Here is a 26,357-nt window from a genome sequence, read left to right on the forward strand (position 1 = left end):
TAGAAGTTGGTTGAGAATAGAGGTTGTTCCAGCTACTTGCTTATGGATTACAATTTGGGCACTCAGGCTAATGTGAGACCTGAAGAAGACCGAAGAGAAAGATCACAGCAGCTGAATGATACAGGGACATTGTTATGTGCACGTGTATTTCTCTAATGGGACTTCAGCCATTACTACCCTCAGGCGTTGCAGGGACACAGGTATTTCCTACTGCAATCTTCTGCGGTACCCTTACCTGCACTGGATGGGCTCTCTACTGGATACTGCTGTATCTGTATTGACAAGGATTTAACATGCCTGGTAAGTCAGTGGAGAGGTGCTGCGTGAGGTAAGTGACTTTACACAGCCCAGAGGCTATTTGTAGGTACTCTGACACAGGTAGAGCATAGCCAGGGGACTTACCTTGCTCTATTCATTACACACTTTTCTTTCTTTCAGGTCCCTACCTACCCTATTCTTATCAGGGACATAGCCAGGTAACACTGTTGCCCTTCACAGCCCTCTGGCAGCTCTGGGGAAATATTTATGGCACTTTTTAAAAAATAAATAAAGATGCCTGGCCCTTTAAGATAACCGTTAACTGCTCAGTGCAGTTAGCTGATCGCTATAGCAAACTCTGGTTATGCAGGGGATCATGTTGTTATGAGGGGAAAGTATTTATTATGCTTGGTGCACATAATATAATTGTATTACATTCAAAATGGTTTTCAAGCTTTCTTGGAGGTAATCTGGCTTCTCTCCCATGGTAGCCCCACCCGCAGCTTCCCAGGCCGTACTATCGATTCAGGAGCTTTTGTCAGAAATCAGCTCAGAAAATTATAGGGCTGTATTTTTTAAAAGTGCTTAGTAAGTAATTATTTTTTCTAAGCATTTCCCCTAACACAAGCTGTCAAAGAGTTACTTGGGCTAGACTCTGAAACCTGGGAGCATGTAATGCAGTTTCATTAAGTATCATAGGAGTTTTTAAAGCCCAGTGTAAAATTTTCTCTACCAATTTTATTGTTGCGCATGTCTGGTATCTCCACATATTCTGCCATTACACACTATGGAACAAAATTATTATGTCCCCACTGAAATCAATGTAAAACAGAACATTAGAGGAATCATTTACTGATAACCCTCCCTGTACATATATTACATGTAATTTACAAGCTTGTTCCATTCCATTATGTCAGGTCAATACAATTTGTTACGGATATTTACCTCAGATTGTGCATGTGATTTAGCCACACCCTTTTAACTTTATTTAAGGAATTATGTACTGTCTGGTTGCTCAGGACCTACTTACTTTACCTATGAGTATAAGAATAGCTAGCAAGGCTATGGCAGCATATTTTGTGGCTATCATTATTGAGTTTTATACTCAGTAATCATTTATTTCTAAGGGTTCAGATTTGATAACCTCTGATATGCAGGTGTTTTTGCAAAGACCTTTAGACAGCTGTACACATGAGCACATTTTTATGTGATCTACAGTGTACCCAATTTACTATAATATATGCAGTTATGTATTTTACTAAAGTGTATTACACATGGTGCCAATATAATTTATTATAACTCTGCGCTATTAATACTTCTTTTTAAGTCATTTAAGCATTGTACTCCCATCATTGCTAGGGGATGTAAATAGTTGTTTCTCTTACATGGTGTATCCAGTCCACGGATTCATCCTTACTCGTGGGATATTCTCATTCCCTACAGGAAGTGGCAAAGAGAGCACACAGCAGAGCTGTCCATATAGCTCCCCCTAAGGTTCCGCCCCCCCCAGTCATTCTCTTTGCCACTCTAACAAGTAGCATCTCCACGGGAGGGTAAAGAGTATGTGGTGTTAGATTTGTAGTTTTTATTTCTTCAATCAAGAGTTTGTTATTTTAAAATAGTGTCAGTTTGTACTATTTACTCTGAGGCAGAAAGTGATGAAGATTTCTGCTGAGAGGAAAAAGATTTTAGCATGTTGTAACTAAAATCCATTGCTGTTCCCACACAGGACTGTTGAGTACTGGAGAACTTCAGTTGGGGGGAACAGTTTGCAGGCTTAACTGCATAAAGTATGCTCAGTCACTTTTTTTCTAACAAGACTTGGTAATGCTAGAAGACTGACAGAAATCCCCATGTGGGAAGGTAAGCCATATTCTGAGACTCAGTATAGAAGGATGGCTTAGTTAAAAGGGCTTAAATCACTGGTGGACACTGTTATGGGGAAAATCGATTATTTTTTACTATAATCTGACATTTGCACAAGTGTTTATTATGTTTGGAACACTTTTTAGGGGTTTTATACGCCGAGCATAATTTTAGAAACCTAATTTGGCTTAGGAAGGCCCCACAACTCCGGAGTGAAGATGGAGGGGGCCTAATTTTCGCGCCTCAGTTGCGCAGTTCTTTTGCAAGACAGCTTCATGCAGCTTCACATGTAGAGTCCACAGATTGCAGGAGGACTACAGGGAGTACCTTTTGTTCCCCCTCCTATCTTTAAGAAATCTAAATTAATATAAAGATTCAGCACTTATATTTTGTATTTACTCTAAATCTATCTTGTATTTTTTTGTAGTGACTATACAATAAGTTGCGCTCTGTGAATGTGTTATGTGTAAAGAATTTACAATATGTAGATCTGGTTTTATTAACCCATAAATGTTATCTTTAGAAAAACAGGGAGAGGATATATATACTTAAAGGACTATAGGATTTTATCCACTGCTAATATGTATTTTCTGAAATGTTGAGAAACTTGCTTGTCTGTCCTGTGGATATAGGTATCCAATCAGGTATTTAACTATTGTGATGTCATGATTCAGCTCAGCCTTAAAGGGGCGGATGGGCTGATCCCCAGGTAAGCAGTGAACAAGTGCACCTGGTGCACGAAACATGTCTGCATGGGGATCTGCTCACTTGCCTGATTGCTAGAGTCACTGCTGGCTATGTATAGGACATCCTGGTTTTGTCCTTTTTTAACATTTGGAATAAAAGTTTGTTTTTACTTTTTCTTGCTGCCTGGAATCTTTCATTGTGCTGTTAGCACTCTTTAAGCAACTTTCCTTTCTACCAGAGCGCCATTTCTATATCCTGCACTGTATCTCTGTTTGGGGCGTGTGTGGCAGACACGCCTGAAGTGGCAGCCTTTCTGATTGGATAACAACAGGGGGGTGTCCCCCCGCCCACTCTCCATTGTGCCGGGCTACGCTCAATACACAGGGCTGCGGGAGGTGCGCAGACCACTCAGTGAACTGTCTTTATCTTTAAGAAAATGTTCCCCATAAATGACCCCAGGCGGGACGCGTGGCAGACGGTCCCTAAGGTAGAGGGAGCAGTTTCAACACTTGCTAAGCGTACAACTATACCAATAGAAGACAGTTGTGCTTTTAAAGATCCTATGGATAAAAAATTGGAAGGTTTACTGAAGAAAATGTTTGTTCAGCAAGGTTTCCTTCTTCAGCCAATTGCCTGCATTATTCCTGTAACTACTGCAGCGGCTTTTTGGGTTGAGGCGCTGGAGGAGTCGCTCCAGAGGGAGACTTCATATGACGAAGTCATGGATAGAATTCAGGCTCTAAAGCTGGCAAATTCTTTTATCACAGATGCCGCTTTACAATTAGCTAAGTTAGCGGCGAAAGATTCTGGTTTTGCCATTATGGCGCGGAGAGCGCTTTGGCTCAAATCATGGTCGGCTGACGTGTCGTCCAAAACAAAATTACTAAATATTCCTTTCAAGGGAAAGACCCTTTTTGGTCCCGAGTTGAAAGAAATTATTGCGGATATCACTGGGGGGAAGGGCCATGCCCTCCCGCAGGATAGACCGTTTAAGGCCAAAAACAATGCTAATTTTCGCTCCTTCGCAACTTCAGGAGCGGACCCGCTTCAGCCTCTGCTGCCGCAAAGCAAGAGGGTAACGCTTCACAGCCCAAAGCAACCTGGAAACCCCTGCAGGGCTGGAATAAGGGTAAACATGCCAAGAAGCCTGCGCCTGCTACCAAGACAGCATGAAGAAGATCCCTGGGCATTAGAAATTGCGGCTCAGGGTTATCTTCTAGAATTCAAGGACTCTCCCCCAAGGGGAAGGTTCCACATTTCTCGTTTGTCTTCAGACCAGACAAAGAAACAGGCGTTCTTACGCTGTGTAGAAGATCTTCTAAAGATGGGAGTGATACACCCAGTTCCAATTGCAGAACAAGGACTGGGATTTTACTCAAACCTGTTTGTAGTTCCCAAAAAGGAGGGAATTTCTCTTGTAAGGTGTATCCAGTCCACGGATCATCCATTACTTGTGGGATATTCTCATTCCCAACAGGAAGTTGCAAGAGGACAACCAACAGCAGAGCTGTAATATAGCTCCTCCCCTAACTGTCATAGCCAGTCATTCTCTTGCAACTCTCAACAAGCTAGGTCGTTGAAGGAGAGAGTGGTTAAATATAGTTAGTTTATTTTCTTCAATCAAAAGTTTGTTATTTTTAAATAGTACCGGAGTTGTGCTATTTTATCTCAGGCAGTAAATAGAAGAAGAATCTGCCTGAGGTTTCTATGATCTTAGCAGGTTGTAACTAAGATCCATTGCTATTCTCACATATGTCTGAGGGGATTACACAGATGAGGTAACTTCAGCGAGAGAATGGCGTGCAGTTTATTCTGCTATCAGGTATGTGCAGTTATAATTTTTTCTAGAGATGGAAAACACTAGAAAATGCTGCTGATACCGGATTAATGTAAGTTAAGCCTGAATACAGTGATTTAATAACGACTGGTATCATGCTTACTCCCAGGGGTAATACCCTTATGATATTGCAATATAAAACGTTTGCTGGCATGTTTAATCGTTTTTATATATGCTTTGGTGATAAAACTTTATTGGGGCCTAGTTTTTTCCACATGGCTGGCTTAAATTTTGACTAGAAACAATTTCCACTGTTGTAGTATAAAAGTTACAGTTGGTGCAGTTAAAATTACAAACTGTGACATCCAGCTTCCCTCAAAGGCCCTCTGAATGCTATAGGACATCTCTAAAGGGCCCAAAGGCTTTCCAAAGTCGTTTATTGGGGAAGGTAGGACCACAGCTTGCTGTGGCAGTTGGTTGTGACTGTTAAAAAATGTCTATTTCGGTTTGTTTTTTTTATCCGTTTTTTGAACTAAGGGGTTAATCATCCATTTGCAAGTGGGTGCAATGCTCTGTTAGCCTATTATACACACTGTAAAAATTTAGTTTGATTTACTGCATTTTTTCACTGTTTTTCAAATTCTGACAAAATTTGTTTCTCTTAAAGGCACAGTACCATTTTTTATATTTGCTTGTTAACTTGATTTAAAGTGTTTTCCAAGCTTGCTAGTCTCATTGCTATTCTGTATAAACATGTCTGACATGTCTGACATAGAAGAAACTCCTTGTTTATTATGTTTAAAAGCCATGGTGGAACCCCCTCTTAGAATGTGTACCAAATGTACTGATTTCATTTTATGCAATAAAGATCATTTTCTGTCTTTAAAAAATTTATCACCAGAGGAATATGACGAGGGGGAAGTTATGCCGACTAACTTTCCCCACGTGTCAGACCCTTTGACTCCCGCTTAAGGGACTCGCGCTCAAATGGCGCCAAGTACATCTAGGGCGCCCATAGCGTTTACTTTACAAGACATGGCGGCAGTCATGGATAATACACTGTCAGCGGTACCAGACTACCTGAACTTAGAGGTAAGCGAGATAGCTCTGGGGTGAGACAAAATGCAGAGCATACTGACGTTTTAAGAACCATGTCTGATACTGCCTCACAATATGCAGAAGCTGAGGAAAGAGAGCTTCAGTCAGTGGGTGATGTTAATGACTCAGGAAAGATACCTGATTCTAATATTTCTACATTTAAATTTAAGCTTGAACACCTCCGCGTGTTGCTTAGGGAGGTTTTAGCTGCTCTGAATGACTGTGATACCATTGCAGTGCCAGAGAAATTGTGTAGACTGGATAAATACTTTGCAGTGCCGGTGTGTACTGATGTTTTTCCAAATACCTAAAAGGTTTACAGAAATTATTAATAAGGAATGGGATAGACCAGGTGTGCCGTTCTCTTCCCCTCCTATTTTTAGAAAAATGTTTCCAATAGACGCCACCACACGGGACTTATGGCAGTCAGTCCCTAAGGTGGAGGGAGCAGTTTCTACTCTAGTAAAGCATACTACTATCCCTGTCGAGGACAGTTGTGCTTTTTTTTTTTAGATCCAATGGATAAAAAATTAGAGGTTACCTTAAGAAAATATTTATTCAACAAGGTTTTATCCTACAGCCCCTTGCATGCATTGCCCCTGTCACTGCTGCTGCGGCGTACTGGTTTGAGTCTCTGGAAGAGGCTTTACAGGTAGCGACTCCATTGGATGACATACTTGGCAAACTTAGAGCACTTAAGCTAGCCAATTCTTTTATTCTGATGCCATTGTTCATTTGACTAAACTAACGGCTAAGAATTCTGGTTTTGCTATACAGGCGCGCAGAGCGCTATGGCTTAGATCATGGTCATCTGACGTGACTTCAAAATCTAAGCTACTTAACATTCCCTTCAAGGGGCAGACCCTATTCGGGCCTGGTTGAAGGAGATTATTGCTGATATCACTGGACTAAAAGGTCATGCCCTTCCTCAGGACAGGTTCAAATCTAGGGCCAAACAGTCTAATTTTCGTGCCTTTCAAAACTTCAAGGCAGGTGCGGCATCAACTTCCTCTAATGCTAAACAAGAGGGAACTTTTGCTCAATCCAAGACGGTCTGGAGACCAAACCTGACCTGGAAAAAAGGTAAGCAGGTAAAAAAGCCTGCTGCTGCCTCTAAGACAGCATGAAGGAACGGCCCCCTATCCGGGAACGGATCTAGTAGGGGGCAGACTTTCACTTTTTGCCCAGGCGTGGGCAAGAGATGTTCAGGATCCCTGGGCGTTGGAAATTATATCCCAGGGATATCTTCTGGACTTCAAAGCTTCCTCCCCAAAAGGGAGATTTCACCTTTCACAATTATCTGCACACCAGATAAAGAGAGAGGCATTCTTACACTGTGTACGAGACCTCCTAGTTATGGGAGTGATCCATCCAGTTCCAAAGGAGGAACAGGGACAGGGTTTTTACTCAAATCTGTTTGTGGTTCCCAAAAAAGAGGGAACCTTAAGACCAATTTTGGATCTAAAGATCTTAAACAAATTCCTCAAAGTTCCGTCGTTCAAGATGGAAACTATTCGTACCATCCTACCACTGATCCAGGAGGGTCAATATATGACCACAGTGGATCTAAAGGATGCTTATCTTCACATTCCGATACACAAAGATCATCATCGGTTTCTCAGGTTTGCCTTTCAAGACAGGCATTACCAGTTGTAGCTCTTCCCTTGGGATTAGCTACAGCCCCAAGAATCTTTACAAAGGTTCTAGGGTCGCTTATGGCGGTCCTAAGGCCGCGGGGCATAGCAGTAGCCCCTTATTTAGACGACATCCTGATACAGGCGTCAAACTTCCAAATTGCCAAGTCTCATACGGACGTAGTACTGGCATTTCTGTGGTCGCATGGGTGGAAAGTGAACGAGGAAAAGTGTTCTCTATCCCCACTCACAAGAGTTTCCTTTCTAGGGACTCTGATAGATTCTGTAGAAATGAAAATTCACCTGACGGAGTCCAGGTTATCAAAGCTTCTAAATTCCTGCCGGGTTCTTCATTCCATTCCGCGCCCTTCGGTGGTTCAGTGTATGGAAGTAATCGGCTTAATGGTAGCGGCAATGAACATAGTGCCGTTTGCACGCTTACATCTCAGACCGCTGCAACTATGCATGCTCAGTCAGTGGAACGGGGATTACACAGATTTGTCCCCTCAACTGAATCTGGACCAAGAGACCAGGGATTCTCTTCTCTGGTGGCTATCTCGGGTCCATCTGTCCAAAGGTATGACCTTTCGCAGGCCAGATTGGACAATTGTTACGACAGATGCCAGCCTTCTAGGTTGGGGTGCAGTCTGGAATTCCCTGAAGGCTCAGGGATCGTGGACTCAGGAGGAGTCTCTCCTTCCATTAAATATTCTGGAACTAAGAGCGATATTCAAGGCTCTTCAGGCTTGGCCTCAGTTAGCAACTCTGAGGTACATCAGATTTCAGTCGGACAACATCACGACTGTAGCTTACATCAACCATCAAGGGGGAACGAGAAGTTCCCTAGAGATGTTAGAAGTTTCAAAAATAGTTAGCTGGGCAGAGATTCACTCTTGCCACCTATCAGCTATCCATATCCCAGGTGTAGAGCACTGGGAGGCGGATTTTCTAAGTCGTCAGACTTTTCATCCGGGAGAGTGGGAACTCCATCCGGAGGTATTTGCACAACTGATTCATCGTTGGGGCAAACCAGAACTGGATCTCATGGCGTCTTGCCAGAACGCCAAGCTTCCGTGTTACGGATCCAGGTCCAGGGATCCCAAGGCGACACTGATAGATGCTCTAGCAGCGCCCTGGTCTTTCAACCTGGCTTATGTGTTTCCACCGTTTCCTCTGCTCCCTCGACTGATTGCCAAGATCAAGCAGGAGAGAGCATCAGTGATTCTGATAGCACCTGCGTGGCCACGCAGGACCTGGTATGCAGATCTAGTGGACATGTCATCCTTTCCACCATGGTCTCTGCCTCTGAAACAGGACCTTCTACTTCAGGGTCCTTTCAACCATCCAAATCTAATTTCTCTGAGGCTGACTGCCTGGAGATTGAACGCTTGATTTTATCAAAGCGTGGCTTCTCCGAGTCAGTTACTGATACCTTAAGACAGGCACGAAAGCCTGTCACCAGGAAAATTTACCATAAGGTATGGCGTAGATATCTTTATTGGTGTGAATCCAAGGCTTACTCATGGAGTAAGGTCAGGATTTCTAGGATATTATCTTTTCTCCAAGAAGGTTTGGAAAAAGGATTGTCAGCTAATTAAGCGTCTGGCAGATGTTCCAGACGTTCAGGCATTTTGTCAGGCTTTAGTTAGAATCAAGCCTGTGTTTAAACCTGTTGCTCCACCATGGAGCTTAAACTTGGTTCTTAAGGTTCTTCAAGGAGTTCCGTTTGAACCTCTTCATTCCATAGATCAAGCTTTTATCTTGGAAAGTTCTTTTTTTGGTAGCTATTTCCTCGGCTCGTAGAGTCTGAGCTATCTGCCTTACAATGTGATTCTCCTTATCTGATTTTTCATACGGATAAGGTAGTCCTGCGTACCAAACCTGGGTTCTTACATAAGGTGGTATCTAACAAGAATATCAATCAAGAGATTGTTGTTCCATCCTTGTGTTACACAATCTGGACGTGGTCCGTGCTTTAAAGTTTTACTTACAAGCTACTAAAGATTTTCGTCAAACATCTGCTTTGTTTGTTGTCTACTCTGGACAGAGGAGAGGTCAAAAGGCTTCGGCAACCTCTTTTTCTTTTTGACTAAGAAGCTTAATCCACTTAGCCTATGAGACTGCTGGACAGCAGCCTCCTGAAAGGATTACAGCTCATTCCACTAGAGCTGTGGCTTCCACTTGGGACTTTAAAAATGAGGCTTCTTTTGATCAGATTTGCAAGGCGAAGACTTGGTCTTCGCTTCATATTTTTTCAAAATTTTACAAATTTGATACTTTTGCTTCTTCAGAGGCTATATTTGGGAGAGAGGTTTTTCTCCTGCCTTGTCCCTCCCTTCATCCGTGTACTTTAGCTTTGGTATTGGTATCCCACAAGTAATGGATGATCCGTGGACTGGATACACCTTACAAGAGAAAACACAATTTATGCTTACCTGATAAATTTATTTCTCTTGTGGTGTATCCAGTCCACGGCCCGCCCTGTCATTTTAAGGCAGGTAATTTTTAAATTTAAACTACAGTAACCACTGCACCCTATGGTTCCTCCTTTCTCGGCTTGTTTTCGGTCGAATGACTGGCTATGACAGTTAGGGGAGGAGCTATATTACAGCTCTGCTGTGGGTGTCCTCTTGCAACTTCCTGTTGGGAATGAGAATATCCCACAAGTAATGGATGATCCGTGGACTGGATACACCACAAGAGAAATAAATTTATCAGGTAAGCATAAATTGTGTTTTTCAGGCCAATCCTGGATCTAAAAATTCTAAACAAATTCCTCAGAGTTCCATCTTTCAAAATGGAAACCATTCGGTCAATCTTGCCGATGATCCAGGAAGGTCAATATATGACTACCGTGGATCTAAAGGATGCGTACCTACATATTCCTATCCACAAAGATCATCATCAGTTCCTAAGGTTCGCCTTTCTGGACACGCATTACCAGTTCGTGGCCCTTCCTTTTGGGTTGGCCACCGCTCCCAGAATTTTCACAAAGGTGCTAGGGTCCCTTCTAGCGGTTCTAAGACCGCGGGGCATCGCAGTAGCTCCTTACCTAGACGACATCTTAATTCAGGCGTCGTCTTTCCACAGAGCCAAGGCTCATACGGACATTGTTCTGGCCTTTCTAAGGTCTCACGGGTGGAAGGTGAACGTCGAAAAAAGTTCTCTGTCCCCGCTCACAAGGGTTCCCTTCCTGGGAACACTAATAGACTCGGTAGAAATGAAAATCTTTCTGACAGAGGTCAGGAAGTCAAAACTTTTGAATACTTGCCGAGTTCTTCATTCCATTCCTCGGCCTTCTGTGGCTCAGTGCATGGAGGTAATCGGTTTAGTGGTTGCGGCAATGGACGTAGTCCCTTTTGCCCGAATTCATCTAAGACTACTGCAACTGTGCATGCTCAAACAGTGGAATGGGGATTATGCAGATTTGTCCCCTCAAATACAAATGGACCAGAGAACCAGAGACTCTCTTCTCTGGTGGTTGTCTCAGGATCACCTGTCTCAGGGAATGAGTTTCCGCAGACCGGAGTGGATCATTGTCACGACCGATGCCAGTCTGTTAGGCTGGGATGCGGTCTGGGACTCCCTGAAAGCTCAGGGTCTATGGTCTCGGGAAGAATCTCTTCTCCCGATAAAAATTTTGGAACTGAGAGCGATATTCAATACGCTCCAGGCATGGCCTCAACTAGCGGAGGCCAAATTCATCAGATTTCAGTCGGACAACATCACGACTGTAGCGTACATCAATCATCAGGGAGGAACAAAGAGTTCCCTAGCGATGAAGGAAGTAACCAAGATCATCAAATGGGCGGAGGATCACTCCTGCCATCTATCTGCAATTCACATCCCAGGAGTAGACAACTGGGAGGCGGATTTTCTTAGTCGTCAGACTTTCCATCCGGGGGAGTGGGAACTCCACCCGGAGGTTTTTGCTCAGCTGACCCAGCTATGGGGCATTCCAGAATTGGATCTGATGGCGTCCCGTCAGAACACCAAACTTCCCCTTTACGGATCCAGATCCAGGGATCCCAAGGTGGCATTGATAGATGCTTTAGTAGCGCCTTGGTCATTCAGTCTAGCTTATGTTTTTCCACCGTTTCCTCTTCTCCCTCGGCTAGTAGCCAGAATCAAACAGGAGAAGGCTTCGGTAATTCTGATAGCGCCTGCGTGGCCACGCAGGACTTGGTATGCAGACCTAGTGGACATGTCATCGGCTCCACCATGGAAACTGCCTTCGAGGCAGGATCTTCTAATTCAAGGTCCATTCAAGCATCCAAATCTAGTTTCTCTGCAACTGACTGCTTGGAGATTGAACGCTTAATTCTAGCTAAGCGTGGGTTCTCTGAATCAGTTATAGATACTCTGATCCAGGCCAGAAAGCCTGTCACCAGGAAAATTTACCATAAGATATGGCGGAAATATCTTGTTGGTGCGAATCCAAGGGTTACTCGTGGAGTAAGGTTAGGATTCCAAGGATATTGTCTTTTCTCCAAGAAGGATTGGAGAAAGGTTTGTCAGCTAGTTCCTTAAAGGGACAGATATCTGCTCTGTCTATCCTGTTACACAAGCGTCTGGCACCTGTACCAGACTTTCAGGCGTTTGCACAGGCCCTAGTTAGAATCAAGCCTGTCTACAAACCTGTGGCTCCTCCATGGAGTCTAAATTTAGTTCTTTCAGTTCTTCAAGGGGTTCCGTTTGAACCTTTACATTCCATAGATATTAAGTTATTATCTTGGAAAGTTTTGTTTTTGGTAGCTATTTCTTCTGCTCGAAGAGTTTCTGAATTGTCTGCTTTGCAGTGTAATTCACCTTACCTGGTGTTCCATGCAGATAAGGTTGTTTTGTGTACCAAACCTGGTTTCCTTCCAAAAGTGGTTTCTAATAAGAATATTAACCAGGAAATTATTGTTCCTTCTCTGTGCCCTAATCCAGTTTCTAAGAAGGAACGACTGTTACACAATCTTGATGTGGTTCATGCTTTAAAATTCCATTTAAAGGCAACTAAAGATTTCAGACAAACCTCATCTTTGTTTGTTGTCTATTCTGGTAAGAGGAGAGGTCAGAAAGCGACTGCTACCTCTCTTTCCTTCTGGCTGAAAAGCATCATCCGATTGGCTTATGAGACTGCTGGACAGCAGCCTCCTGAACGAATTACAGCTCATTCCACTAGAGCTGTGGTTTCCACATGGGCTTTCAAGAATGAGCCTTCTGTTGAACAGATTTGTAAGGCAGCGACTTGGTCTTCACTGCATACATTTGCCAAATTTTACAAATTCGATACTTTTGCTTCTTCGGAGGCTATTTTTGGGAGAAAGGTTTGCAAGCAGTGGTGCCTTCCGTTTAGGTTACCTGACTTGTTCCCTCCCTTCATCCGTGTCCTAAAGCTTTGGTATTGGTATCCCACAAGTAAGGATGAATCCGTGGACTGGATACACCATGTAAGAGGAAACAGAATTTATGCTTACCTGATAAATTACTTTCTCTTACGGTGTATCCAGTCTACGGCCCGCACTGGCAATTAAGTCAGGTTCAAATTTAATTTTGTAAAACTACAGTCACCACTGCACCCTATGGTTTCTCCTTTTTCTCCTAACCGTCGGTCGAATGACTGGGGGGCGGAGCCTGAGGGGAGCTATATGGACAGCTCTGCTGTATGCTCTCTTTGCCACTTCCTGTAGGGATTGAGAATATCCCACAAGTAAGGATGAATCCGTGGACTGGATACACCGTAAGAGAAAGTAATTTATCAGGTAAGCATAAATTCTGTTTTTTTTATATGTCAGTCTGCATTTTATATAGTTGTACATTTGTATGCTCTTTGGGACTTCATGTACAATATTATTATATACAAATCTGTGGAAGCTGTTTGTTTATTGCCTGTGTAGTAACACATATATAATCATTTTTACATATGCAGAACTTCTGTCTGTAGATATGCAAAACACTATCACCTAGATTCCGAGTTTTGTGTTGTGGCTTTTAACGTTGAAAAATGGCAATTTCAGCAAAAAAACAGTAACGCACTATTGGGAGTCGTGTCGGTATAGCTATACCGCAAGCATTTTAACCTGTAACGCAACGTCAATCCAGCACTAAAAAAAAAGGACTTTTTGCGTGAGATTTTCATAGCGCCGGTATTACAGGTTGTGCAGTGAGGCTTAGATGCTTGCGTTACAGCCTTTACCGACACAAGCCATACCTACCGCCACCTGAGACCAGTGGTTATGGATTTTGTGTAACAAAAATGTTTCACAAAACTCATAACTAAAGTGTTACAAAGTTCACTGACACCCATAAACTACCTATTAACCCCTAAACCGCCACCCACCAGCATCGCAAACACTATATTAAACCTATTAACCCCTAATCTGCCACCCACCCACATTGCGACTATTCAATAAAGTTATTAACCCCTAATCTGCCACCCACCCACATCGCCAACACTATTTAAATATATTAACCCCTATTCCCCCCGCACCCCAACATCACCACCACTATAAAAAAGTTATTAACCCCTATTCTGCCGCTCCCTGACATCGCCGCCACTAAATAAAGTTATTAACCCCCACTAAATAAACCTATTAACCCCTAAACCGCCGGCCTCCCACATCTCCGCCACTAAGTAAACCTATTAACCCCTAAACCGCCGGCCCTCCACATGGCAAAACACTAAATTAAACTATTAACCCCTAAACCTAACACCCCCTAACTTTAAATTAAAATTACAATATAACTATATTTAAATAAATAAAAACTTACCTGTGAGATAAATATAAACCTAAACTGTAAATTAACCTAACATAACTATTCTAATAAAATAAAAAAACTACCAATTAAAATATCTAAATTACAAATTTATAAAAAAAACCTTAGACTACGAAAAAAAAAAAAAAATCTAAATTACAACTAAAAAAAACCCAAAACCTACAAAAATTTTTAAAAAAGTTTAGCAAAAATAATTAACACTAAAATCACGAAAAATAAAAAACACTAAGATTACAAAAAAATAAACAAAATGATCAAAAATAAAAACAATTACACCTAATCTAATAGCCCTATAAAAAAGCCCCCCCCAAATAAAAACACCCCCTAATCTACAATAAACTACCAATAGCCCTTAAAAGGGCCTTTTGTAGGGCATTGCCATAAAGAAATCAGCTCTTTTACCTGTAAAAAAATACAAAGTCCCCCCAACAGTAAAACCCACCACCCAACCAACCCCCCAAAATAAAAAACCTAACTCTAAAAAAAACCTAAGCTACCCATTGCCCCTAAAGGGGCATTTGTATGGGCATTGCCCTTAAAAGGGCATTTAGCTCTTTTTCAAAGCCCAAAGCCCTAACACAAAACCCCCCCCCAAAAAACCTAACAGTAACCCCAGAAGATCTACTCATGGTTCCTGTAGTCCGGACATCCTACTCCATCCAGACAGCAAGGTCTTCATCCAGGCGGCGAGGTCTTTATCCATCCCAGGGGCGTCTTCTATCTTCATGGCGCGGCGCAGAGCCATCCTAGAAGCCAAAGACATCCTGCACGGAGCGTCCTCTTCATACGGTCGACGCCATACACTAATTTGAACAGCCAATAGGATTTCAGAAGCTCTCATCCTATTGGCTGATTTAAATTTGAAGAATCAAATCAGCCAATAGGAATGCAAGGTACGCCATTTTTAAATGACTACCTTGCATTCAACTTCAGTGTACAGCGGCGACCGTTTGAAGAGGACGCTCCGCACAGGATGTGTTCGGCTTCCAGGATGGTTCCGCTCGGCCGGGATGAAGATAGAAGACGCCCCTGGGATGGATGAAGACCTCACCGTCTGGATGAAGACCTCGTTGTCTGGATGGAGATGGATGTCTAGACTTCAGGAACCGTAAATAGATCTTCTGGGGTTAGTGTTAGGTTTTTTTTTAATTGTTTGGGTGTTTTTTTTAGATTAGGGCTTTGGGCTTTAAAAAAGAGCTAAATGCCCTTTTAAGGGCAATGCAAAAGAGCTAAATGCCCTTTTAAGGGCAATGCCCATACAATGCCCTTTTAGGGGCAATGGGTAGCTTAGGTTTTTTTTAGAGTTAGGTTTTTTATTTTTGGGGGTTGTTTTGGTGGTGGATTTTACTGTTGGGGGTATTTTGTATTTTTTTTTTACAGGTAAAAGAGCTGATTTCTTTAGGGCAATGCCCTACAAAAGGCACTTTAAGGGTTATTGGTAGTTTATTGTAGGCTAGGGGGTGTTTTTATTGGGGGGGGGCTTTTTTCTTTTTATAGGGCTTTTAGATTAGATGTTAATTATTTTTGGTAAATTTACAGCTAGATTACGAGTTGTGCGTTAGGGTAAAAAAACAGAGTTAAGAGGTCCTAACGCTGCTTTTTTACGCCCGCTGGTATTACGAGTCTTGAAGGTTTAGGGTCACTGCACACTTCTTTGCCCTTACCGCAAAACTACTTACGTAAACTTTGTAAAGTCTTTTTTCTATGGGACTTCCATAGCGCCGGTATTATGATTCTGTCCTGGGAGGCCAAAAAGTGAGCGGTACACCCTAACCCATCAAGAGTCCTAACACATTTAAAAGTCAGTACTGTAGTTATGAGTTTTATGGTACAACTCCGTAAAATAAAACTCATAACTAAAGTGCTAAAAAGTACACTAACACCCATAAACTACCTATTAACCCCTAAACCGAGGCCCTCCCGCATTGCAAACACTATAATACAATTTTTAACCCCTAATCTGCCGCTCGGACACCGCCACCATCTACATTATATTTATGATCCCCTAATCTGCTGCCCTCAACATTGCCGACACCTACATTATATTTATTAACCGCTAATCTGCCGCCCCCGATGTCGCCGCAGCCTACCTACACTTATTAACCCCTAATCTGCCGCCCCAATGTTGCTGACACTATAATAAACATATTAACCCCTAAACCGCCACACTCCCGCCTCACTAACATTAGTTAAATATTATTAACCCCTAATCTGCCGTTTCTAACATCGCCGCCACCTACCTAAATTTATTAACCCCTAATCTGCCGCCCCCAACGTCGCCGCTGCTATACTAAATGTATTAACCCCTAAACCTAAGTCTAACCCTAACACCCCCTAACTTAAATATAATTACAATAGATCTAAATAAAATTACTATAATTAACTAAATTATTCCTATTTAAAACTAAATACTTACCTATAAATAAACCCTAAGATAGCTACAATATAACAAATAGTTACATTGTAGCTAGCTTAGGGTTTATTTTTATTTTACAGGCAAGTTTGTATTTATTTTAACTAGGTACAATTGTTATTAAATAGTTATTAACTATTTAATAACTACCTAGTTAAAATAAACACAAAAGTACCTGTAAAATAAAACCTAACCTAAGTTACACTAACACCTAACACTACACTATAATTAAATAAATTAACTAAATTAAATACAATTACCTAAATTAAATTAGCTAAAGTACAAATCCCCCCCACTAAATTACAGAAAATAATAAACAAATTACAGATATTTAAACTAATTACACCTAATCTAATAGCCCTATTAAAATAAAAAAAGCCCCCCCCCAAAATAAAAAAACCCCTAGCCTAAACTAAACTACCAATAGCCGTTAAAAGGGCCTTTTGCGGGGCATTTCCCCAAAGTAATCAGCTCTTTTACCTGTAAAAAAAATACAAACAACCCCCCCAACAGTAAATCCCACCACCCACACAACCAACCCACCAAATAAAATAATATCTAAAAAAAACCTAAGCTCCCCATTGTCCTGAAAAGGGCATTTGGATGGGCATTGCCCTTAAAAGGGCAGTTAGCTCTTTTGCAGGCCCAAACCTTAACCTAAAAATAAAACCCACCCAATACACCCTTAAAAAAACCTAACACTAACCCCCTGAAGATCGACTTACCGGGAGAAGTCTTCATCCAAGCCGGGCCGAAGTCCTCAATGAAGTCGGGAGAAGTCTTCATCCAAGCCGGGCGAAGTGGTCCTCCAGACGGGCAGAAGTCTTCATCCAGACGGCATCTTCTATCTTCATCCATCCGGCGCGGAGCGGGTCCATCTTCAAGACATCCGACGGGGAGCATCCTCTTCATCCGACGACTAAAGATGAATGAAGGTACCTTTAAGTGACGTCATCCAAGATGGTGTCCCTTAGATTCCAATTGAATTCTATCAGCCAATCGGAATTAAGATAGAAAAAATCCTATTGGCTGATGCAATCAGCCAATAGGATTGAAGTTAAATCCTATTGGCTGATCTAATCAGCCAATAAGATTGAGCTTGCATTCTATTGGCTGTTCCAATCAGCCAATACAATGCGAGCTCAATCCTATTGGCTGATTGGATCAGCCAATAGGATTGAACTTCAATCCTATTGGCTGATTGCATCAGCCAATAGGACTTTTTCTACCTTAATTACGGTTGGCTGATAAAATTCTATCAGCCAATCGGAATCTAAGGGACGCCATCTTGGATGACGTCACTTAAAGGTACCTTCATTCATCTTTAGTAGTCGGATGAAGAGGATGCTCCGCGTTGGATGTCTTGAAGATGGACCCGCTCCGCGCCGGATGGATGAAGATAGAAGGTGCCGTCTGGATGAAGACTTCTGCCCGTCTGGAGGACCACTTCTCTCGGCTTCGTTGAGGACTTAGGCCCGGTTTTTTTAAGGGTGTATTGGGTGGGTTTTATTTTTAGGTTAGGGCTTGGGCCTGCAAAAGAGCTAACTGCCATTTTAAGAGTAATGCCCCGCAAAAGGCCCTTTTAAGGGCTATTGGTAGTTTAGTTTAGGCTAGGTTTTTTTTTAATAGGGCTATTATATTAGGTGTAATTAGTTTAAATTTTAATCTTGTAATTTGTTTATTATTGTCTGTAATTTAGTGTTTGTTTTTTTTGTACTTTAGCTAATTTAATTTAATGTAGGTAATTGTATTTAATTTAGTTAATTTATTTAATTATAGTGTAGTGTTAGGTGTTAGTGTAACTTAGGTTAAGTTTTATTTTACAGGTACTTTTGTATTTATTTTAGCTAGGTAGTTATTAAATAGTTAATAACTATTTAATAACTATTCTACCTAGTTAAAATAAATACAAAGTTGCCTGTAAAATAAAAATAAACCCTTTGCTAGATACAATGTAACTATTAGTTATATTGTAGCTATCTTAGGGTTTATTTTATAGGTAAGTATTTAGTTTTATATAGGAATAATTTAGTTAATTATAGTTATTTTATTTAGATTTATTGTAATTATATTTAAGTTAGGGGGGTGTTAGGGTTAGACTTAGGTTTAGGGGTTAATACATTTAGTATAGTGGCGGCGACGTTGGGGGCGGCAGATTAGGGGTTAATAAATAGTATGTAGGTGTCGGCGATGTTGGGGGTAGCAGATTAGGGGTTCATAAGTATAATATAGGTAGCGGCGATGTCCGGAGCGGCATAATAGGGGTTAATAAGTATAATGTAGGTGTCGGCGATGTCGGGGCGGCAGATTAGGGGTTAATAAGTGTAAGATTAGGGGTGTTTAGACTCGGGGTTCATGTTAGGGTGTTAGGTGTAGACATAAATTTAGTTTCCTCATAGGAATCATTGGGGCTGCGTTAGTGAGTTTTACGCTGCTTTTTTGCAGGTGTTAGACTTTTTCTCAGCCGGCTCTCCCCGTTGATTCCTTTGGGGAAATCGTGCACGAGCACATACGACCAGCTCATCGCTGACTTAAGCAGCGCTGGTATTGGAGTGCAGTATGGTGCAAAATTTTGCTCAACGCTCACTTCTTGTCTTTTAACGACGGGTTTCTGAAAACTCGTAATACCAGCGCTGCAGGTAAGTGAGCTCTGAGACAAAACTGCACGTTAGCGCCGCATAGCCTCTAAGGCAAAACTCGTAATCTAGGCCCCAGATTTTTAAAAATTTTCGTAGGATTTGTTTTTTTTTAGTTGTAATTTAAATTTATTTTTTATTTTTTTCATAGTGTTAGGTTTTTTCAATTTGTAATTTAGATATTTTATTGGTAGTATTTTTAATTGTATTAGAATAGTTATGTTAGGATAATTTATAGTTTAATGTTAGGTTTATATTTATTTCACAGGTAAGATTTTATTTATTTAAATAGTTATATTGTAATTTTAATTTAAAGTAAGGGGGGTATTAGGTTTAGGGGTTAATAGTTTAGTTTAGTGTTTTGCGATGTGGGGGGCCGGCGGTTTAGGGGTTAATAGGTTTATTTAGTGGTGGAAATGTGGGAGGCAGGAGATTTAGGAGTTAATAACTTTATTATAGTGGCGGCGATGTCAGGGAGCAGTGGATTAGGGGTTAATAGCTTTTATTAGTGTCGGCATGTTGGGGGCGGCAGATTAGGGGTTAATAACTTTATTTTGGTGGCATCGATGTTCGTGCGGCAGATTAGGGGTGTTTACACTTGGGGTTTATGTTAGGGTGTTAGGTTTAAACGTAACTTTTTTCCCTTATAGACATCAATGGGGTTGCGTTACGAGATTTTTCATTCCACGCTTCAGGTGTTAGTTTTTTTTCTAACACTCACCCCATTGATGTCTATGGGGGAAAGCGTGCACAAGCACGTCAAAGCAGCCCTGGGCTTTTGTGCGGTATGGAGCTAAACGCCACCATATCGCATGCACAAGGAGGCTTTTTAGTAACTCGTAATGGCAGCGATATGGAGGGTGAAATAACGCACCCTGTTTAGCGCAAAACTCATAATCTAGGTGTATATGTTCTGTGCTATTAGTGTATACAATAATATAGTGTATGATCCTTTAGGTATATACTCTGCATGTTTAATTCCATGAGCAGTTGTGCAGGACTTCTCTGTATTTTAGTACAACAGATCCTTTAGAGATAAAATCTATTGGTATCTTTTATACCTATGTAATGTGTCATTTATATCTATGCACAAAGGTTCTATTATGCAATACTGAACATCATTAATATTTTCATTAACAGTGGAGATCCTTTAGAGATCAGATCTACTGTTAACTCCTTTATACCTATTGTATGAGTAATTTATATGTATGCTCCTTATCTTGCAGAGACTGAACATTAATTATGAATATGTTCATTAACAATGTTTATTGTGTATTCACTTTGTAAGTATGTGAAGTCTCTGCTTATCCTGGGCGTGGATTTACAAATATCTACCATGTACCTGTTGGTCTATACGTGGTGCTTCTCTAATCAGAAAGGCCACATGACATGATTATGTTCTGTACAGATTTATAACTGTTTAAACCTATGTACAAGTTTATATATTTTAGGATCCACAGGTAAAATAGTTTGGATACCCGGACTGATTATTTTTGTCCTTCAAGAGATTGAGAGTTTATTCTCTTTGAAGAAGTTCTACTTATTGACCAGCTGTCTTATCACATGTTGTCAATGATCCTTCATAGGTGGAAGCATTTATAAAAGAATTTGGAGGATATGGGAATAATTAATCTCAGTACCAGTGTCACCTCAGGATCAAGGGTTTTACCCCAATCTGTTTATTGTCCAAAGGGACTTATAGTTCTGTCCTAGATTTAACAACCGTGAACATGTTTGTCAAGGTTTTCTGTTCTATAATGGGAACATTCCGACAAATGTTACCATTAATCCAAAAGGGTCAGTTTATGGCTACTATAGACCTTAAAGGGATAGTCCAAAATAAACTTTTATGATTCAGATAGGGCATGTCCTTTTAAACAACTTTCCAATTTACTTTTATTACCAATTTTGCTTTGTTCTCTTGGTATTCTTAGTTGAAAGCTAAACCTAGGAGGTTCACATGCTAATTTCTTAGATCTTGAAGGCTGCCTCTTATGTGAATGCATTTTGACAGTTTTTCACCACTAGAGGGTGTTAGTTCATGTGTGTCATATAGATAACATTGTGCTCACGCACATGGAGTTACCTAGGAGTCAGCACAGATTGGCTAAGATGCAAGTCTGTCAAAAGAACCATAATAAGGGGGCAGTTTGCAGAGGCTTAGATACAAGGTAATCACAGAGGTAAAAATGTATATTAATATAACAATGTTGGTTATACAAAACTAGGGAATGGGTAATAAAGGGATTATCTATCTTTTAAAACAATAAAAATTCTGGTGTAGACTGTCCCTTTAATGATGCATATCTGTGCATCCCTATACACAGGGATCACCCACAGTTCCTTAAAGGTTTAGATATCTGCAAAACACTGTCAGTTTGTCATTCTGTGTTGGGTACAATCTTGGCGGGGATCAGAATTCAGGGCATTTCAGTTGTTCTGTATCTGGACAACATACTAGTGCAAGCCTATTCCCTGTCACTAACTATTGCTCATACTTGCAAGCTTCTATTTTTCTTCAAGAACATGTTTGGAGAATCCTGCTATAAGGGTAGCATTTGTAGGACTCATAATAGACTCAATTCTTATGCATCTAGTAGTAGCTACTTCAGATGCAGTTCCTTTTGCCCCCTCTTCATTTGAGACACCTTTATTTGTCTATGCTACCTCAGTGGCTAAATAATTAGCTACATTTGGAATACCCGATTGCTTTGGGGGCAGTCTTGGTTTCTCAAAAAGCGAAAGGAGTTTTGTCTCCTATCGAGGCAAGGTTACCAATTAACATTCTGCAACTTTGAACTATTCTTCAGGCTCTTCAGCACTGGTCCCTACTGAAGGAGGAAAAGTTTTTCAGTTTCCATTAAAAAAATATCACGGCAGTGGCCTACAGAAATCATTAACGGGGGTAACCGCAGTCCACTGACCATGCAGGAAGTGTTTCAGAAATAATTTCTCCCTATTGGCAATTCACATACCATGTGTACACAATTGGGAGGTGGATTATCTCAGCAGTCAATTGGTCCATCCTAGAAAGTGGTCTCTCCATTAAGACATTTTCAGTCATTTACTAATCACATGGAGCTTACAGGAAATAGATCTGATGGCCTCTCACTTAAATCATTAGCTTCCAAGGTATTGTACAACATCAAAAGACCCAAAGGCTCACATGATAGACACCTTGGTATGGCCATGGGAGTTTTATCTAGCATACATTTTTCCTCTCTCTGTTCTTCTTCCAAGAGTCATTGCTCAGATAAGACAGGAGTCAGCGTCGGTTATATTAATTGCTCCAGCATGGCCCACAGGACATGGTATGCGGATCTAGTGCAGATGTCCTGATCTCCCCCATAGATTTTTCTTCTAAGACAAGGCTTATTGTCGCAAGGTCCTTTTTTTCCATCAGGACCTCAAATCTCTAAATTTAATGCTGTGGAGGTTGTATGCCTAGTTTTGAGACATAGAGATTTCTCAGATTCGGTCATTGAAACTTTGATACAGGCTAAAAAGTCTGTGACACATAAGATTTATCACACATTTTGGAAGGCCTATTTTCTGTGGTGCTCTTCCAAACGATTTTCTTGGTATTCGTTTAGGATTCCAAGAATTCTTCAATTATTACAGGATGACCTTGACAAGGGTTTGTCCACTAGTTTCCTGAAAGGTTACATGTCTGCTTCATCTATTCTTTTTCATAGGAAGTTGGCTAAACTTACTAATGTTCAGAGACTTTTGTCCAGGTGTTAGTTTTTATAAGGCCAGTTGTAAAACCAAATTCTCAACCCTGGAATTTGAATCAAGTTCTTTCTGTATTACAAGCTTCTCCCTTTAAACCAATGCGTTCCATTGACATCAAACTGTTGTCTAGGAAAGTACTTTTCCTGTTAGCAATCTCTTCTGCAAAGAGAGTTTCTGAATTGTCAGCACTGTCTTGTGATTCTCCATTTTTAATTATTCACAAGGATAAGGCTGTACTTCATACCAAATATGATTCTCTTCCTAAGGTGGTTTCTACGAAAAATATCAATAAATAAATTGTTATTCCTTCATTGTGTCCAGATCCTTCTAACTCTAAGAAGCGACTTTTAAAGTAAAGGACAAAAAGCTACTAATGTAGCGTTGGCTTCTTGGCTTAAACAAGTGATTTACAAGGCTTACTTGGTGCAGGAAAATAAATTGGTAGACATTCACACTTGAACTGTTGGATATATTAATTGGTAGACATTCACACTTGAACTGTTGGATATATTAATTGGTAGAACTTCACACTTGTACTGTTGGATATATAAACTGGTAGAACTTCACACTTGTACTGTTGGATATATAAACTGGTAGAACTTCACACTTGTACTGTTGGATATATAAACTGGTAGAACTTCACACTTGTACTGTTGGATATATAAACTGGTAGAACTTCACACTTGTACTGTTGGATATATAAACTGGTAGAACTTCACACTTGTACTGTTGGATATATAAACTGGTAGAACTTCACACTTGTACTGTTGGATATATAAACTGGTAGAACTTCACACTTGTACTGTTGGATATATAAACTGGTAGAACTTCACACTTGTACTGTTGGATATATAAACTGGTAGAACTTCACACTTGTACTGTTGGATATATAAACTGGTAGAACCTCACACTTGTACTATTAGATATAGCAATTGGTAGAAGTACATATGAGTAATTTAAAGACATTTTACTGTTTCAGGCTAACAGCCTTTGCAATGAGGATATTTGGTGAAATTCAGAACTATGTCTCCGTTGACCACATGTCTGTCTGTAACAGCCTGCTCTGGCTGGTAAAGAACTCTCAGTTAGGAGACGGCTCATTTAAAGACAACTCGCACTACCAGCCCATAATGATTAAGGTGAGGAAAGCAAGACAAGGGTGTTTGGTGTGTTAGCATGGCTCAAATGAAATGTCTGTATGAAAGGCGACTCTCATCCTTAGGCATGCATAACAAGGGTCATCACTTGCCTTTAATAACAATAATTATTTTACCTGCTAATTGTGGTTAATTATGATTTTTTTTCAGGACAACGTGGCAAAAGAGTATGAAAAAAAAATGTATCTCACAGCCTTCGTTCTCATTGGATTTCAGAAGACGTATCGCATGTGTCCTCTTGCTGTAAGTAACTTATCAGGCTGTTTTTTTCAGGGTAACAGTAAGTAACAAATTCATAGGTAGGAATAAGTTATGTCTGCATGATATGCAATGTCCCTTTGGCAATGGTCTGTGTGTATTATAAGGATTTGTGAATGCTAGTTGCAGTGACATACAGGCTTCTGTGAGAGTTAGGTGTAGCCATTTACATGGGGTTGTGTGTATCAGGTACAACCAATTACAGATTTTGTGAGAGTTAAGTGTAGCCAATTAGAAGGGTTTATGTGTGTCAGGTGAAGCCAATCACAAGCTTTTGTGAGTTAGGTGTAGCCAATTACATGGGATTATGTGTGTCAGGTAAAGCCAATCACAGGCTTTTGTGAGTTAGGTTTAGCCAATCACAAGGGTTTATGTGTTTCAGATGAAGCCAATCACAGGCTTTTGTGAGAGTTATTTGTAGGCAATCACAAGGGTTATGTGTGTCAGGTGACACCAATCACAGGCTTTTTGTGAGTGTTAGGAGCAGCCAATCACAAGGGTTTATGTATGTTCTGTGCAGCCAACCACAAGATTTTATGAGTGTTAGCTGCATCAAGTGACAGAGATGTGTGTAAGGTGGAGACAATAACAGGCTTTTGTGAGTGTTAGGTGCAGCCAATCACAGGCTTTTGTGAGTCTTAGGTGCAGCCAAGGTCACAATAAGTTATACTGCACATGCACTACTCCTATATGTTACCTGCATCCAAAGAGTGTACAAAATAAAGATTGTTGTCATGGGAGGTGTTAAATTCCTGTCCTGTGTGTGACACAAGTAATTTATTTTAGTCTTATTGTCCACCCAGTCAATGTTTATCTAACAAACCTGTTTAATCTTTTGCAAATCTACAGCCTCAGCAGAATAACCATGAGAGAACCTGTTGTATCTTGTACACAAGTGCAAATCTACATCCTCAGCAGAATAACCATTAGAGAACCTGTTGTATCTTGTACACAAGTGCAAATCTACATCCCCAGAGGAATAACCATTAGAGAACCTGTTGTATCTTGTACACAAGTGCAAATCTACAGCCTCAGCAGAATAACCATTAGAGAACCTGTTGTATCTTGTACACAAGTGCAAATCTACATCCTAAGCAGAATAACCATTAGAGAACCTGTTGTATCTTGTACACAAGTGCAAATCTACATCCTCAGCAGAATAACCATTAGAGAACCTGTTGTATCTTGTACACAAGTGCAAATCTACATCCTAAGCAGAATAACCATTAGAGAACCTGTTGTATCTTGTACACAAGTGCAAATCTACATCCTCAGCAGAATAACCATTAGAGAACCTGTTGTATCTTGTACACAAGTGCAAATCTACATCCTCAGAGGAATAACCATTAGAGAACCTGTTGTATCTTGTACACAAGTGCAAATCTACATCCTCAGCAGAATAACCATGAGAGAACCTGTTGTATCTTGTACACAAGTGCAAATCTACATCCTCAGCAGAATAACCATGAGAGAACCTGTTGTATCTTGTACACAAATGCAAATCTACATCCTAAGCAGAATAACCATTAGAGAACCTGTTGTATCTTGTACACAAGTGCAAATCTACATCCCCAGAGGAATAACCATTAGAGAACATGTTGCATCTTGTACACAAGTGCAAATCTACAGCCTCAGCAGAATAACCATTAGAGAACCTGTTGTATCTTGTACACAAGTGCAAATCTACATCATCAGAAGAATAACCATTAGAGAACCTGTTGTATCTTGTACACAAGTGCAAATCTACATCATCAGAAGAATAACCATTAGAGAACCTGTTGTATCTTGTACACAAGTGCAAATCTACATCCTCAGCAGAATAACCATGAGAGAACCTGTTGTATTTTGTACACAAGTGCAAATCTACATCCTCAGCAGAATAACCATTAGAGAACCTGTTGTATCTTGTACACAAGTGCAAATCTACATCCTCAGCAGAATAACCATTAGAGAATCTGTTGTATCTTGTACACAAGTGCAAATCTACAGCCTCAGCAGAATAACCATGAGAGAACCTGTTGTATCTTGTACACAAGTGCAAATCTACATCCTAAGCAGAATAACCATGAGAGA

The 26,357-nt window shown here is 40.7% G+C and overlaps 1 protein-coding gene across 1 annotated transcript in view; it reads left to right on the forward strand.

Annotated features, from left to right (window-relative positions):
* Window positions 1-26,357, forward strand: part of C5 (complement C5) — a gene marked incomplete in the record, with an annotated part of 397,040 nt that overhangs the window by 234,651 nt on the left and 136,032 nt on the right. Inside the window, 2 exon segments of the mRNA XM_053695931.1 lie at window positions 23,849-24,008; window positions 24,177-24,269. Of these exon segments, the coding sequence (XP_053551906.1) occupies window positions 23,849-24,008; window positions 24,177-24,269 (253 nt within the window).

Source organism: Bombina bombina, chromosome 12 (genome assembly GCF_027579735.1).
Source record: "Bombina bombina isolate aBomBom1 chromosome 12, aBomBom1.pri, whole genome shotgun sequence".
Taxonomy (NCBI): Eukaryota; Metazoa; Chordata; class Amphibia; order Anura; family Bombinatoridae; genus Bombina; species Bombina bombina.